Raw genomic sequence first — 15,483 nt, 5'->3', positions numbered from 1 at the left:
AAACTCCGCAATGCTATCGTAGGGTGGCTACTAGGGTGGAGACATATCACATCTCGAGGCAGCAATTAAGCTGGTTTCTAGAAAATCAACTTGCTAAGTGGGTGTTTTCCCGCTTAGTCGCCATACAAATTCCAGCAAGATAAAAGACATACTCAGTCCATGTGAGGTCTATATTGACCGATCAGCTAAACCTTACCTAACATTGCAAGATACATTCCTTTCGTCTAATCATACATTTATTTTAAATATTAATCAGATTTGTGGTTTATGAACTACGAAGGAGGTCCTTTAGCTCCACTAGAAAGTTTTCAATCACAAATTTATATACATATCATGTATTTTGAGACGAATGTACCACCCGTGTATTTAAATATTCTTCCAATGTGGCCAGGTTTTGATCTCATCATACAGCTTTTGACCGGGGCAAGTCGTAGCTTTTGTTTGTCTATGACCCAAAAGTGTATAATCATTTTTCAGGTAACCCTGTTGCACCGCATAAGCTATCAGATCTTTAGCATTCTGCAACATTGTTTGCGAGGGTGTGGTGTCTGTAGAATGTGAAGAATGAAATTTTTGGCATCACTTCATAAAATGCAAGTTCTTATACAAATGACGAATATACTCACTTTCAAAATTACCAATAAAAACAATGCCAATGCTATTCCGATTATAATTAGGGGCATGTGCACCCTGCACACCAAAGCCGCGCCCCTCGTAGATATTACCATCACCAGCTATTATGAAATTATAGCCAATATCACTAAACCTGCGACGCACTATGTGATCATTTTGAATATTATTAATCATGCGCTTGCAATCAGCTGTTGTGCTACAGCCGTTAGGATTATCCGAATGATGAATGATAACATAATCTACTTTTCCTGATATGCGTGCAGGAGAGCTTGCGGGCACAGCATTCCAAGAACTGCGTGGTTGAATTGTGATGGCAAGGCAGTCGGGTAGAGCTGGCGAGTGAAAATAGATATCATTACTGATTTTTTAAAATAATTTTTTGAGATTAGTTTGCTTACCAACTGCTAGCACTGAAAAAATCAGCAATGATGAAAGCATTTTTATTTTGAAAAATTTAATATTGGAAATATAGTTCGAACTCTCTGCTAAAGCAACAACTGAAGTAATGATCTTGCCCGAGCTACTTCCATTAGCTTAAATACTCTTCAAGCCCAGCTTATTGATGCTGTTTTGTATGCACAGCTGATTAGTCTTTTGTTATCAGTCACAGAGCCAGCTTTGCTGTGAAATTTCCCTTTGCAGGAGACCATAATCAGTGAAATGCTTCTGCGCTAGTTCGAATCTAACACGATTCGTTGTAGGGTAGGTAGTTATGCCGTGAATTGTCTCGCTCACACTACCTGCTCGCCACGGCAGCGTAATGGAAGCAGTATATACCAATCATAGATAAACAATTGTTGAAAAAAATTTTTGGGAAACATTTATCTTTTCGAGGGTTAAGCGAGATATTTTGGGAAAGCGAGCGGTCGCGGCTTAACCTGAAACGGATTTTGATACTTGGTTAATTACAGGCAATACCACATTTACAGTTTTTGACTTAATTAATTAATTTTTATACCAGCAGAAGCGTGTGTTCTGCATGTATGTACATTATATATCAATCGGTATAGATATTTGAAAAAGTGGGCGGTGACAGCCCCCTAATAGGATTAAGTTAAATGTCATCCAATATTTGGTGAGCAGATTTTGTAAGTGAGATAGTTGGAGTGAGACAGGTGGAGAGTATATGAAAATAGTAGTAGCAGTGGGTGTGGGAGTAAAACAGAGAGGACGTGAAAAGAGCAGGTACAGGAAGGATATTAGAAGAAATAGAAAGGGAGGAAGGTGGCCGAGTGAAAAGCTGGGGATGAAGAATCCTTTTTCAATTATAAGCAAACCAATTTTGCGGCAGCAGAACTCTTGCATAGAGCTAAACATCTTTTAAGCCCGGTTTTCCAGTACAATATTGAGTTAATCCAGCCCAAGGCGAATCCATACCAAGTGGTGGCAAGGCGAATTCAATCAATTCGCCGTGCATAAGAATGTCAAGTCAAGAGAAAATTTTCATTGATGCCGATTAACTGACAAGTTGTAGAACACGGCGTTGTATAGAAATTAATCAAGACGAAGCAATCAGCTGTTGGGGTAACAACAATACAACTGGTACTGAATTCGCCTTGATCCAGCCCTAGTCGTCTAAAATTACACAGCTTGTATTTGTTGTCATTCAGTTTTTTCGATACGTCCGTCATCATCAATTGTTAGTTTCTACTTAGCAATTGCCCTCACAGATAAACAAAGTAAGCTTTACATAACAAGTACGTCGAATATTGCAAGTACTACAAAGTAAAGAGAAATAAAACAAAACAAAAAAAAAAAAAAACTATAAAAACAATATAGGAAAAAAGCAAGGTATAAGCATTGAAGATATTCGACAAGCACTTTCTACAGTGCAGTGTGCGGCTGGACGCACTTCCTGTAAGAGCAAGGGTGTGATATTTCTCAAAGCCTTTAGTTTGTTACGTGTGGCCGAGTGCCTTCTTCAATGACATGCCAATGTTCAAAGGGCATATAGTATGAATAGACGGGGATTGCCCCTGCTACGACGCACGGTGGGGTATTTGATCAATCTAGCTGGCCAAAAGTAGATTTTTCAAAATATTCCAATTTTTTTTTAAATATACTCCCTGGCGTTTAGTATATAGTATACATAACTTAAAACCCATCTGCTACGTCAACGGAGCTAACCGCGCACATCTACAGTTGTATAAAAATTGTGTGCAGTTCGATGTATTTTTGGATTAAAAAGCAATATACCCTTCTAACCTAAATACTTGTTTACTTTTTTAGCCTTAATCAAATCTAGTTACATTTTCTTTTAGGACAGGTAAATGTGTTTTTATTTAATAATTTGGGAAAATTTAAACAACGTGACATCAGAACGGACAAGGCGACAGCTGTTTCGATTATACCTTGTAAATTTCTTCAAAGCATTTTCTCTTCTCTTCTTTTGGGAGTCGAACCCGCACTCCTACGATAGTTGAAATGGTTATAAACGCATTCAGCTACGTCATGTCTTAGTTGTTGTAAAGTTTTTCCCAAGTTATTAAATAAATTATAAAATTAAAAAATTGCTTGAAATAAATGTTTTCATACATTTAAAGCGATACGGGCAATCCCCGGTTAACTCATATAAATGTGTTTTTAATTCCTATGTTAGATTTTTTATACCGCATGTTTTAACAGTGTAATTCTACCCCTACTACAATATTAACTTTTTTAAGAACCTTGCAAACAAAAAGATATACATATCTTTTTTTCATGGCATATCATCTCATTATTTTTTTTGCAATACATAAGCTTGTGTTTGTTTCAAAGTTTAATAACAAAAACGGCTACGCATACCCGCGATTTTTTGAGTAGTGATCAATTTTGTAAGAGACTGATAACCCTATTGGCAACCTTGTGAAAACATTCTCAGTGGCAACACCTAGTTGAAAAGTCTTAAAATGTAATACTATATCCATGTACCAAATTTGATTAAAGTCGGTTAAGCAGTTTCCGAGATGGTAGTGGATATACATAGAAATATAATAAAGAATGTGAGATGGCAACCCTAAGTGGAAACCCTACTTAAAAATTTCAATAGAAATGCGGAGTAAAATACCTTTCGTTTGTTACCCATATTGACATATCTCATGTAATGCCAAACAATGACCCTGGGTCCATCCGAAACCGGCTGCCCAATCTATAGTAATTCTGCGCGGAACGCTGTGAATTTACTGTCAAATATTTCCATTCATAACAATGAAGTGAGACAACCAATTTTTTAACAGAAATAACTAAAAAAAAAAAATAACTGCTGTCTGAATTTTGGCCAGCTAGTTTGATCAAATTCCCCACCCTGCGACGGGTACATACTGAACAGGTTTGCGCGATAAACTCCGAAGAGTCTTTGGTCAGCGCTTCTCCTCCAATTTGCGTCGTGATCCTTTTAATTTTTCCTACAAACTGGCGGGGCGGGGCCTACATGTTTTATGCCGACTCCGAACGGCATCTGCAAGGCAGATGAGTTTTCACTGAGAAGCTTTTCAGGGCAGAAATACACACGGACTGCCAAATTACTGCCGATGGGCGATCCCGCTTAGAAAAATGTTCTTCTAATTGAAAAAACTTGTTTCTAAAATTTTGGTGTTGCTTCGCCCGGGGCGTGAACTCAGGACCCTCGGTGTGGTAGGCGAAGCACGCCACTAAACTACTGTATACTGTGGTAGACAATGTTTGCGCTACTACTACAAAAGCGTATTGTACTGAAAATTCAGTGCCCTATGCCCAACTATTATTACATTGCAATGTTTGGTTTTAATAATTGCGCTGAATTGATTCCTACATCCGTCACTACACACGTCTGCTACCCATCTCTCACTCCTTTTGGGCAGTCAATAGATGCATATAAATAACTTTAATTAGATTATATATTAATTACAATATATACTGTTACGAATTTTACTTGCAAATCCTCTTATTTGCCCTTTTGCTAGGTTCGTATCGCTAAACTGTTGAATAAATAACTCCAATATTGAATAATGGAAAAATGGCCTTTATTAAAATACTTCACAATAACACTCAAACTGTGCAACGAATAGCTTAATAACCAAACTGATAGCTTAAATGAAACTGACTTTCAAAATAATACTGCTATTGCTCGCTAGATATCGTCTTAGTCGTAACTGCTTGACAACTCAAATCAAACTGAATTCCAGCGCCTCTACATCTGCGGTTTCCTCGTTCGCATCTTCTAGAATCTACTAGCATTGTCCATGAGCTCTCAAACTTCTCAGCTGTAACTACAATTGCACAATTTTATAGTTTTTCTCATTGCATACTTATAGGAGTATCTCAGATATATGCATGTGTTAGTGCATTGACTCTCCGCTGCTCGTATACGTACATGGTACATATATGTAGACGCAGTTATTGTTTCGTTTATGTAGATACATAATGATTGAATTATTTATGTGAATGTTTGTAGTTTACAGTCTCTCGCGCACACATAGGCGTATAAGTAAATGCATCTGTGTGTGAAATCTCTCGGCTGCATTATATATGTGTATACATGATTTGATTATTGACGTAAATATCGCTTAGCATGGCCTTAGCATCGCCTTAGTGATGGTATAGCTTAGTGATGCTAATATCCGTGACAATACGTATAAGCTAGGCTTAGTATAAGCTGTAAGAAATCTATAAATCTTATAAAATAAAGTCGCTAATTGCCATGTATGCACATAACTTCACACAGAATACTCCGATTTTAAAACGGTTTTTTGCATTTGAAAGCTTAGCTACGTGAGATGGTACAGTTAATATAATTTGAAGATATATATTATAGGGGCGTGGCAAATTGCCAAAATGTAGCAAAAAATCATAAAATTTTTGTTTACATAGCTATAACTCATAAACGGAAAGATGGATTTGAAAAATTCTACTTTTCAGAAAAACTTTGAAATATTTACCTTCGATCTGCATCAAAAAAAAAAAAAATACTTGATTCCTTTCTTATATCAGCCAAATTGTTTAAACAAAAGTAACGTTTTTATCAAAAAATGCGTATGTGTGTGTTTGTTCGCTGTGAACTGTCCGCGCTAATTGCTTTTGAGTGAGGCTTGATGCGACACATACATACGTACATATATAGCATTCGCTGCGTTATTTAACTTCGGGCGTAGGTTTATAGGTACATATGTATGGATGTACATCACTACATAGTATAAAATAAACTCGCTTTTTCTGTCCCTATGTCCCTTTGAATGCTTAAACCTTTAAAAATACGCAACGGATTTTGATGGGCTTTGTTTTAATAGATAAAGAGTGATTGAAGAGGAAGTAACGGATGAACATATTTGGCTGAAAATTGGTGGAGGGGTAGCTTAGAACCAGGAGACAGGCATAGGCTAATTTTTATCCCGTTCTGGATAGGGTATTGAGATCAAAACGTGGACGTGGGTAATCGTGGGATATGTTTGTACAATATGGGTATCGAATGAGTACTTTTATACGGGGTATTTTTCGTACCCGCGGGTAACTAGGGTCTCGATATATAAGCGAAAACGTGGACGCGGGTACCCCTAGAATGTGTTTATAGAATATGGATAACAACTGAATGCTGTTGATGAGTGCTTTAGTACAGGGTAGTTTTCATACCTATTTGTGAAGGGTCTCGAGATATAGGCCAAAACGTGCATCAGGATAACACTAGGATGTGTTTTTACATTATGGGTATCAAATTGAAGCTGTTGATGAGTGCTTTAGTACAGAGTAATTTTTATACCGCTTGGTGACTAGGGTCTCAAGATATGGGCAAAACCTGGACCCGGAAACCCTTAGAATGTGTGTGTAATATGGATATCAAATGAAAGTTGTTGCTGAGAGCTTTGAAGTAATTTTCATTGTGATATTCGATTTAGTTGCATTAACCTGACAAAACTGATAAATGTGCATGCGAAGCCGAAATAAAGACATGAATTAATAATACCCACATAACTATTTACATACGTCCTATTCGATTTGCCTGGCAATAAGGGATGAAGAAGAATGGGAAAAACTTTAGAGAAGAGAAAAGAGAGGAGACTGAGAAAGAGATAGAGTGAGACGAAAATAGAGATAGAGTGAGACGAAAATACGGAGGGAGCAGTGAATTAAAGGATTAAGAAAAAGATAGGAGGGGGGGGGGGGGGGGCATAGCTAGACGGAAAAAGCTTATTCAAATGTATGGAGATAGACCAAATTTAGCGCAGAACAACGTCTGACGGGTCTGCTAGTAAATAAATAAAATAAACATATATACATATGTATGTATACACTCTGAATAAGTTTGGTCTCTCTTCGCTACACTCAAACGCACCAATAAAAAAGATGTTTATTTAGTTTTTTCTTAAAACGTTATGTTTCACTTTTAAAACAGACTTTTGCTATTTATTATTCAAAAATTAAAGAAACTCACTTTAGACTTATGTAATTCAAACTATAAAACGGTAAACTAAAAATAAATGTATACATAAGAACACGCGTCCGCGGGTTCCGTTTGTTAGTTCAAGACTGCGTTGACTGCGCTCGTGTCGGGGACCATGGTAGTGAATGTGTGTTGGCGCCTTCGACTCGCCGCGCATATGAATTTCGCCGCCGTTCCAATATTGTTGGAGGCGGCTTAAACACACCCATTTTGATGATACTTATACAAGCACTGACGATGGCGCAACGCCTAAATCGGTCTATCTTCAAACCAATTTCGACAACTGATGACGGAGGAGGGGTGATATAAGTTCAACAGTCATAATATCAATTGACCTTATGATCAGTTCAAATGGCCAAGAGGTCAAATTCAAAAAGTTCTGAAAGTCAAACCAATTTCGATTCGACAAATGATGACGGAGGAGGGGTGATATACGTTCAACAGCCATAATATCAATTGACCTTTTGACCAGTTCAATGGCCACGAGGTCAAATTCAAAAAGTTCTTAAATTCAAATATGCTTATGTTCATTTAAAATGTAAAATAGTCTTAAAGCCAATTGACTTTATTGCCATTTAAAGTGGCCATAAGAGAAATTGATAAACAAAAGCAAAACGAATCAATAAATAAATAAAACAAGTAAGGAAGGCTAAGTTCGGGTGTAGCCGAGCATTACATACTCAGCTGAGAGCTTTGGAGACAAAATAAGGTAAAATCACCATGTAGGAAAATGAACCCAGGGTGACCCTGGAATGTGTTTGTATGACATGCGCATCAAATGGAAAGTATTAAAGAGTATTCTAAGAGGGAGTGGGCCATAGTTCTATAGGTGGACGCCTTTTCGAGATATCGCCATACAGGTGGACCAGGGGTGACTCTAGAATTTCTTTGTACGATATGGGTATCAAATTAAAGGTATTAATGAGGGTTTTAAAAGGGAGTTGAAGGCGTTTTCGAGATATCGACCAAAATGTGGACCAGGGTGACCCAGAACATCATCTGTCGGGTACCGCTAATTTATTTATATATGTAATACCACGAACAGTATTCCTGCCACGATTCCAAGGGATTTTGCTTTCGCCCTACAGAACTTTTTCATTTTCTTCTACTTAATATGGTAGGTGCCACACGCATTTTACAAACTTTTTTTTTAAGTTATATTTGCGTCAATAAACCAATCCAATTACCATGTTTAATCCCTTTTTTCGTATTTGCTATAGAATTATGGCATTTTTTTCATTTTTCGTAATTTTCGATATCGAAAAAGTGGGCGTGGTCATAGTCGGATTTCGGCCGTTTTTTATACCAATACAAAGTGAGTTCAGATAAGAACGTGAACTGAGTTTAGTAAAGATATATAAAGATTTTTGCTCAAGTTATCGTGTTTAAGCCTGAGCGGAAGGACAGACGGTAGACTGTGTATAAAAACTGGGCGTGGCTTCAACCGATTTCGCCCTTTTTCACAGAAAACAGTTATCGTCGTAGAATCTAAGCCCCTACCAAGGATTGGAACATTTTTGTTCGACTTATGGCCTTAAAGTATCCTCATATCATTACTGGAGTTGAATGTTGACATAATTTACTTATATACTGTAAATATATTAAATTTTTTGTTAAAATTTGACTTAAAATTTTGTTTTTAAAGTGGGTCGTTCTCCGATTTTGCTAATTTTTATTTAGCATACATATAGTAACAGGAGTAACGTTCCCGCCAAATTTCATCATGATATCTTCAACGACTGCCAAATTATAGCTTGCAAAACTTTTAAATTACCTTCTTTTGAAAGTGGGCGGTGCCACGCCCATTGTCCAAAATTTTACTAATTTTCTATTCAGCGTCATAAGTTTAACTCGCCTACCCAGTTTCATCGCTTTATCCGTCTTTGGTAATGAATTATCGCACTCTTTCGGTTTTTCGAAATTTTCGATATCGAAAAAGTGGGCGTGGTTATAGTCAGATATCGTTCATTTTAAATAGCGATCTGTGATGAGTGCCCAGGAACCTACATACCAAATTTCATCAAGACACCCAAAAATTTACGCAAGTTACCGTATTAACGGACGGACGGACAAGGCTCAATAAAATTTTTTTTCGATCCTGATGATTTTGATATATTGAAGTCTTTATCTATCTCGATTCCTTTATACCTGTACAACCAACCGTCATCCAATCAAAGTTAATATACTCTGTGAGCTCTGCTCAACTGTGTATAAAAAGATCTTCTATTAAATTAAATCAATTTAAATGTTTATTGTTTTCTTTATTTTCACTTAATTTTAATTTTGTTTATTTATTTTGTTTTATTTATTAAATGTTTTCGTATGTATAAGTATTGTAATAGTACAAATCTTTTTTGTTGTCAATACTATCAATTAATATTTGCATTTACATATTTATATGTATTTTATGCATAATTATGTATGTATGTATGTATTAATGTATATTCATTATTTAAAATTTATGTATTTAATATAATGATGTATTGTTGTTGCTTAATTATATTATTCACTTGGTAGCTATTTTGCATATTCTTCTTTTTGATTTTATAATTTTCCTGTGTATTTCTAATTTTCTTTGTTTTTATTTTATTTTTTTAATTATGATTAATTACAATTAAACAAATTTTATTTAAAACTAAAAATAATTACATATTTAAATCCAAAGTGGGATTTGTGTGTAGCTTACGGAGCGTAACTAAATAAGCTAATTATTACGTTTTTTACTTCTGCTTTCGTTTTTAATTTGTGTTTTATAGTTCTTATTCTTTTTTTGTTTATTTGTTACTAAAAAAAGCGGTTTAGTTAATGGCGAAATTAATTGCAAATTTACGATATGTTAAGAAAACTAAGTAGAGCTTGCTGTTAATGCACATCCCACAAATGTTTGTTTGTTCAAAGATAACACACTGAAAGAAATTGTGGTAGTAAAATCAACAAATCGGGTCTGTTGTTCTTGACTTAACGGAGATTCTGTGAAATTGATCGAATTATGTTTAATTCGACCGAGTTCTTTGTCAAGCGAACAAATTAGTTTAGACATTTCAACAGAAGAGAAATTGTCGCTCTTAAGTTAACAAAATTCTGTAAAATTGACAGATTCCTAATCAATCTAACTGATTTTTTTGTTAACACAACTGATCTCACTGGTCATTTCAAACAGCGATCAACAGTTAATGCATGAGCAAATTTCAAAGGGAATTTTATGCTCACTGCGCTCTCTACTTTGTACTTATGTATGCTGTGTACTATATGTATGCACATATTTACGTATATATATGGCGGCCGCCATGGTGTGATGGTAGCGTGCTCCGCCTACCACACCGAATACCTTGGGTTCACACCCCGGGCAAAGCAACATACAAATTTTAGAAATAAGGTTTTTCAATTAGAAGAAAATTTTCTTAAGGGGGTCGCCCCTCGGCACTGTTCGGCAAGCACTCCGAGTGTATTTCATGGCAGAAAGAAGATCTCAGTGAAAACTCATCTGCCTTGCAAATGCCGCAACATAGGTACTTTCGTACAAAGCTGTCGCAACAACTTTATTTTGTTCATTTGACTACTAAAACGGTCAATTACTAATCAACGATTTGAGCGCAGTTGATTCAACATCTTGTTGCGGTGGATACAAATTGACAGAAATTTCGGTTGAATTGAACCGTATTTTGGTTGATTTAACCAGTCTTTTTCTTTCAGTGCAATTATATAGTGTTTATGTGTAAATATGTCAAAACTTAATTTAAAAAAATATAAAATTGGAATTCAATACTAGCGTTTAATTACGCTTTTATCTGTATTTTTTTGTAGAGGTTTTTTTTTGTTTAATGAAGCCTTAAAAATTATACTACATTTGCAATAGTTATGTATGTATGTAAGTTTGCAAATATTTTCCGGAGTTCTTTTGACACATTTTCTTTTCAATATAAAATAAATGTTTATATGGTATAAAAAGTGACACTTCAGAATTTTTAGAAAAAAATCATATTAAGGCGAATTTAGTACCAGCCCTGCTAAACAGAGCTGACAGAAACTCCAACACATTAACAGAATTGTTGACATCACTAATACACTCGCATAAATTTTTCCTTTTATTCGTATGGAAAACCATGGTATGTATGTGTATGCGTACACGTATACAGAATGTTTACATCAGGTTTGTCATGTCGCTTCTAACAACCTGATAGAAACTGTGCTTTATGCTGTGACGTAAATTTCCATCAGCCATATTTGTCAATTGATGCCTCAAATGACTGATAGCTGCCTAGCAGGGAGGTGTTGTTTTCCCAACAGCTGATTGCTTCTTCTTGATTATTTTCCTTACAGCGCCTTGTAGTTTAATATGTCAGTTAATCGAAATCAAATAAAATTTTCTTTTGACTTGACATTCACGGCGAATTGGTTGAAATCGCCTTGTATGGATTCGCCTTAGTTAAAACTTAATAAAAAATATATAAAATTGGAATTCAATACCAGCGTTTAATTACGCTTTTGTCTGTATTTTTCTGTAGCGGTTTTTTTTTGTTTTTTTTTTCGCTTTCATTAAAGCCTTACAAATTATACTACATTTGCAATAGGTATGAATGTGTGTTTGCAAATATTATTCGGGGTTCTTTTGACACATTTTCTTTTCAATATAAAATAAATTTTCTTTTAATGACGTACCATATAAAAAGTAATAATTCAGAATTTTTACAAATAAATCATATTAAGGGGAATTGAAAACCAGGTGTTGTTATCCCAATAGCTGATTGCTTCTTCTTAATTATTTTCCAAACAACGCCTTGTACAACAATATGTCAGTTAATCAAAAATTTTGTTTTGACTTGACATTCTTCTGCACGGCGAATTGGTTGAATTCGCTTTGCCACCACCTGGTATGGATTCGCCTTGCCTTAAATCATAAGCATTGCGAATTCATACAAGTGGTAACTTTTTGAAAAAAAAAAAAACGTTCACAATAGCAAACAGCCTCGATCACCTGTTCAATCGCTGTTCGATTCCTTAAATAATTTGCTCAATAGTGTTTTCCAAACATTTTGCAGACGACTGGTATTTTGCTTTATTTACATATTTTTAAATGTTTGCTTAACTGGCTGCTCATCTTTAATCCGTTAACTAGATTTTAGAAATTAATATAAATATGTAGTCTGATTTTTTGTATACACATTTAAAATAAAAGTTGATTTGAAAAAGAAATGGGCAATTCATGGCACTTCAATTTAATAACCGCGAACAAAAGCAAAGCTTTCTTCCATTCTCTGGCTATTCGCGACAGCCGTTCTCCCTGTCAAGTATTATTTGACAGGTAGGTATGGCAATGGAGGAATATAAAGATTTTTCACTTGTATGAATTCACAATGGCTTGATGCAATGAGCCAGACAGGCGAAGTCAATATTGCAAAATGGAATCGGGTTTGACACTACACGCCTTCTTAATTTTACGTGTTGCTTCTTGACTAAAGCTGGAGACATTGGTGCTTTATCGGTAACCGTATCGGTAACCTTATAACAGCTGATTCGACCAACCTTATGAGAATCAATGCAATCGATTATTGGTGCCGCTAAGGTCGTAACCATATCGTAGCTAACCAATTGGGTTTTGGTTTACCGTCGTAACGATAAACAGCTGATTACGTTAGCGATACGGATACAGCGATACGACATACGGCACCAATGACTACGGCTTTATGTGCAGCATTGATTGTTTCAGTATCATTTCAAAGAAAAAACTGGTTTATCAGAACTTTATTTTAAACAGCTTTGGCTAACCCTGGAAACGTTTAGATAAACATGAAATACTCACAGTCGAATAATCAAACCCGACAGACATTGTTCTGACTTTCTCTATCTATTTTCTATTTCCTCTCTTATTTTCTCTCACCTCTGCATTATCTAGTTAACCTTAATGGGTTCTTTCAATTTCCATACCTCTGCATTTTTCCGTAAATCTTCATGCCTTTGCTTTTATACAAGTCTAACTCTCACTATTACTCTTAAGCTTATCTTTATTCTTCATTTTCCTGTTAACCTCTTTTTACTACTTTGTCTAAAATCATTACTATTGTTCTTAATTTAACTCTCCCTCTAAATCTTTCCCTTGTTCTCTTAACTTTTCCGACTTCTCCCACACTTCCTCTACATTTTCTTCCATTTCCTGTTTTCTACTTTCTTTCATGTACCCGTTTCCATTGAGGATATATATTGGGTTTGGCTATTTTCCGCACACTAATTACTAAGGCAATAAAAAAGTAGCAAAATAGTACGAAACATTTTCCCTCCCTACTAATTTAAAACTCAAGACTGGTTTATGAGGGCCGTACAATTTTTGTTATTGTACTACTTGTTGCGTTCCAATGAAGCGTGGTCCAGATACGTATAGAAATTTAACATACAAATGCAACAGCAGTCACCCATATAGATCAATTTGTTGTTGCATTTGCATGTAAATTTTGATCGGTATATGCATCACTGTTCATTTGAACGAGAGGACTGTCTTCACTTGTCTGGTTTTATTGCGTCATGCTCGTTATCTTAATTTTGTTTGAATTAAGCATTTATTTATTTTTTTTTTCGTAGCTTTGCCTTTTATGTTTGTCTGCTGTGTGTAACAAAATTATGTAATTCCACTATCCTTACGCCGCCGCCAAATAACCTGCCTGACAATCAAACAGATGACCTTTCATGCGAACACCGCTAGTTCAAAAAAATTGCTTTAAAATAAAGCTATTACGTAATATTTTTAATGAATTTATTATATTTTCCGCATAGGGTGAAACATTTGTGAAATTTGTCTGCAACAAAGAGTGATAAAATAAAAAAGTAACCCGCTTATTTGATATGTACTCACTACATACTAAACAGTTTTGCAGGAAAAAGTAAGCAGTCATCGGTAAGGTTAAAACCTCTGGTGTAAAAGATAGACCGACTTTGAAATCCGGAATGCCTTGCTAACCTAGGTCAAGCCTATTGCCTGCCTCACGCAGTCACCTACACACTCTAAGACCTACTTTAAACTACACTTCTGACAAAAAAAAAAAAAAATTACGAAGGGTGCCAAAAAGGACAACGATCACCACAAAGCAGCATACAATTCTTGAAAACAAAGAAGTAGCGGGTTCTCAACACTGATACGGAGTTACTTTTAAGGGACCAAACATCATATCAACCGCTGAGTGGAAGCTCACCCCATTCTCGGCTGTCGTTTTAAAAACGCCGTAACTCAGCAAGATTTTGAAAAAACGAACATTTGTGAGAAACATTTTATAATAAGACATTCTTAAATCAACACCAGATCGATGGGTGATGGGGGTACTGCAAGCAGAATTTGCTTATATGGGCTTTTTCTAATTGGTAGTAGACAAAGTGACCTTCTAACTGGGTGTTGATATGGACTCACTCAAATTCCCATCAGACAAAATGTAGCGGTTCGTGTAACTGGATTTTTAAATAAAAAATAAAATAAAAATAAATAAAAAAAAAATAATCAACTTATTCAACAGCAACAGTATCCTGTGAAAAAAATTCACGCTCGAAGTGTAAGTTCGACGTAAATCAATTAAAATGCTACACATCGGCTTTGGCCTTTCGGGCGGTATGTGAATGTGCTCTTCGGCCTTCACATGTATCCTAAGAAATCTGAGCTACTTTTACGCTTATAATGAAAGAGTTATGCCAATAGATGCGTGATTATCTAAAAGTCAGATCATGACCCGACAAACACTGAAGCTAGACGTAGATCAGACAATGGGACGTAAATAGTTCCCTTATCGAGAAAATTCTAGTTCATCAATGGAACTCTCAATCTGTTTACTATAAAGATTCTGATTTGAACTGAATATACGCTAATTCCCTAATCATTCCTAACACGGGTAGGAATGCAGTTTTCTAACATATTGTTCGAATCCAGAACACTAACATCCCAAAAAAATTTGATACTAAAAAAATTCCGATTTCCCTTCTACTTCTATGGATAAAACGATACCATGAAAGTATTGATACCTGTACTTCCAAGTAACATCGAAAAAAATATCAATGCCTAAATTATCGATTCTTACTTATATCGGTACTTGTTTGTAAAATATAATTTAGAGTAGTAGACTGACGAGTAGACTGCTAAACACGTCCAAAAATGTCGGAATACGTATTAAAAGACGCGCATGGCCTCATTATTAATAATCCGAAGGCGGAAATTTAAAAATTTACTTTTATTAGACACACGTAGGCCGGGCTTACATAGAACCCCTGCCATGTTGCTTCGCTTTGACTCTTTGTTTGCGAAATGTAAAGCGAGGATTAAGCGAAGATATTTTTAACTTAAGCCGTTGTCAAAGTGCCAAAGCGTAGCAAGTCGACCAAATCGTGTATGTTAATCCGCCTTAAGTTAACAATTGAGTTTTTGGATCGCATATGGATAAATTTGTTGTTGTATTTGCATGTTAAATCTCAATCCGTATTTGGATCAC

The 15,483-nt window shown here is 35.6% G+C and overlaps 1 protein-coding gene across 1 annotated transcript; it reads right to left on the bottom strand.

The window, feature by feature from the left end:
- Window positions 1-218: 218 nt before the first annotated feature.
- PGRP-SB1 (Peptidoglycan recognition protein SB1) lies at window positions 219-1,488 on the bottom strand. The gene is made up of 3 exons (XM_067786364.1): window positions 1,032-1,488; window positions 627-965; window positions 219-548 (listed from the first exon to the last, which is right to left on the bottom strand). Exons 1-3 carry the CDS (start codon window positions 1,069-1,071, stop codon window positions 367-369), a joined length of 561 nt encoding a protein of 186 aa, XP_067642465.1. The 5' UTR covers window positions 1,072-1,488; the 3' UTR covers window positions 219-366.
- Window positions 1,489-15,483: the final 13,995 nt, after the last annotated feature.

Source organism: Eurosta solidaginis, chromosome 5 (genome assembly GCF_040869045.1).
Source record: "Eurosta solidaginis isolate ZX-2024a chromosome 5, ASM4086904v1, whole genome shotgun sequence".
In the NCBI taxonomy this organism is placed as follows: Eukaryota; Metazoa; Arthropoda; class Insecta; order Diptera; family Tephritidae; genus Eurosta; species Eurosta solidaginis.
Note: the sequence above shows the minus strand (reverse complement) of the source record. Positions and strands in the feature narration are given on the sequence as shown.

Coding starts and splice junctions, on each gene's coding strand:
- PGRP-SB1 (XM_067786364.1), bottom strand. CDS start 1,071: ATGCTTTCATCATTGCTGATTTTTTCAGTGCTAGCAGTTG. Junction 966..1,031: donor TTTTTCAGTGCTAGCAGTTG/GTAAGCAAACTA, acceptor TTCACTCGCCAG/CTCTACCCGACTGCCTTGCC. Junction 549..626: donor TTTTATTGGTAATTTTGAAA/GTGAGTATATTC, acceptor CACATTCTACAG/ACACCACACCCTCGCAAACA.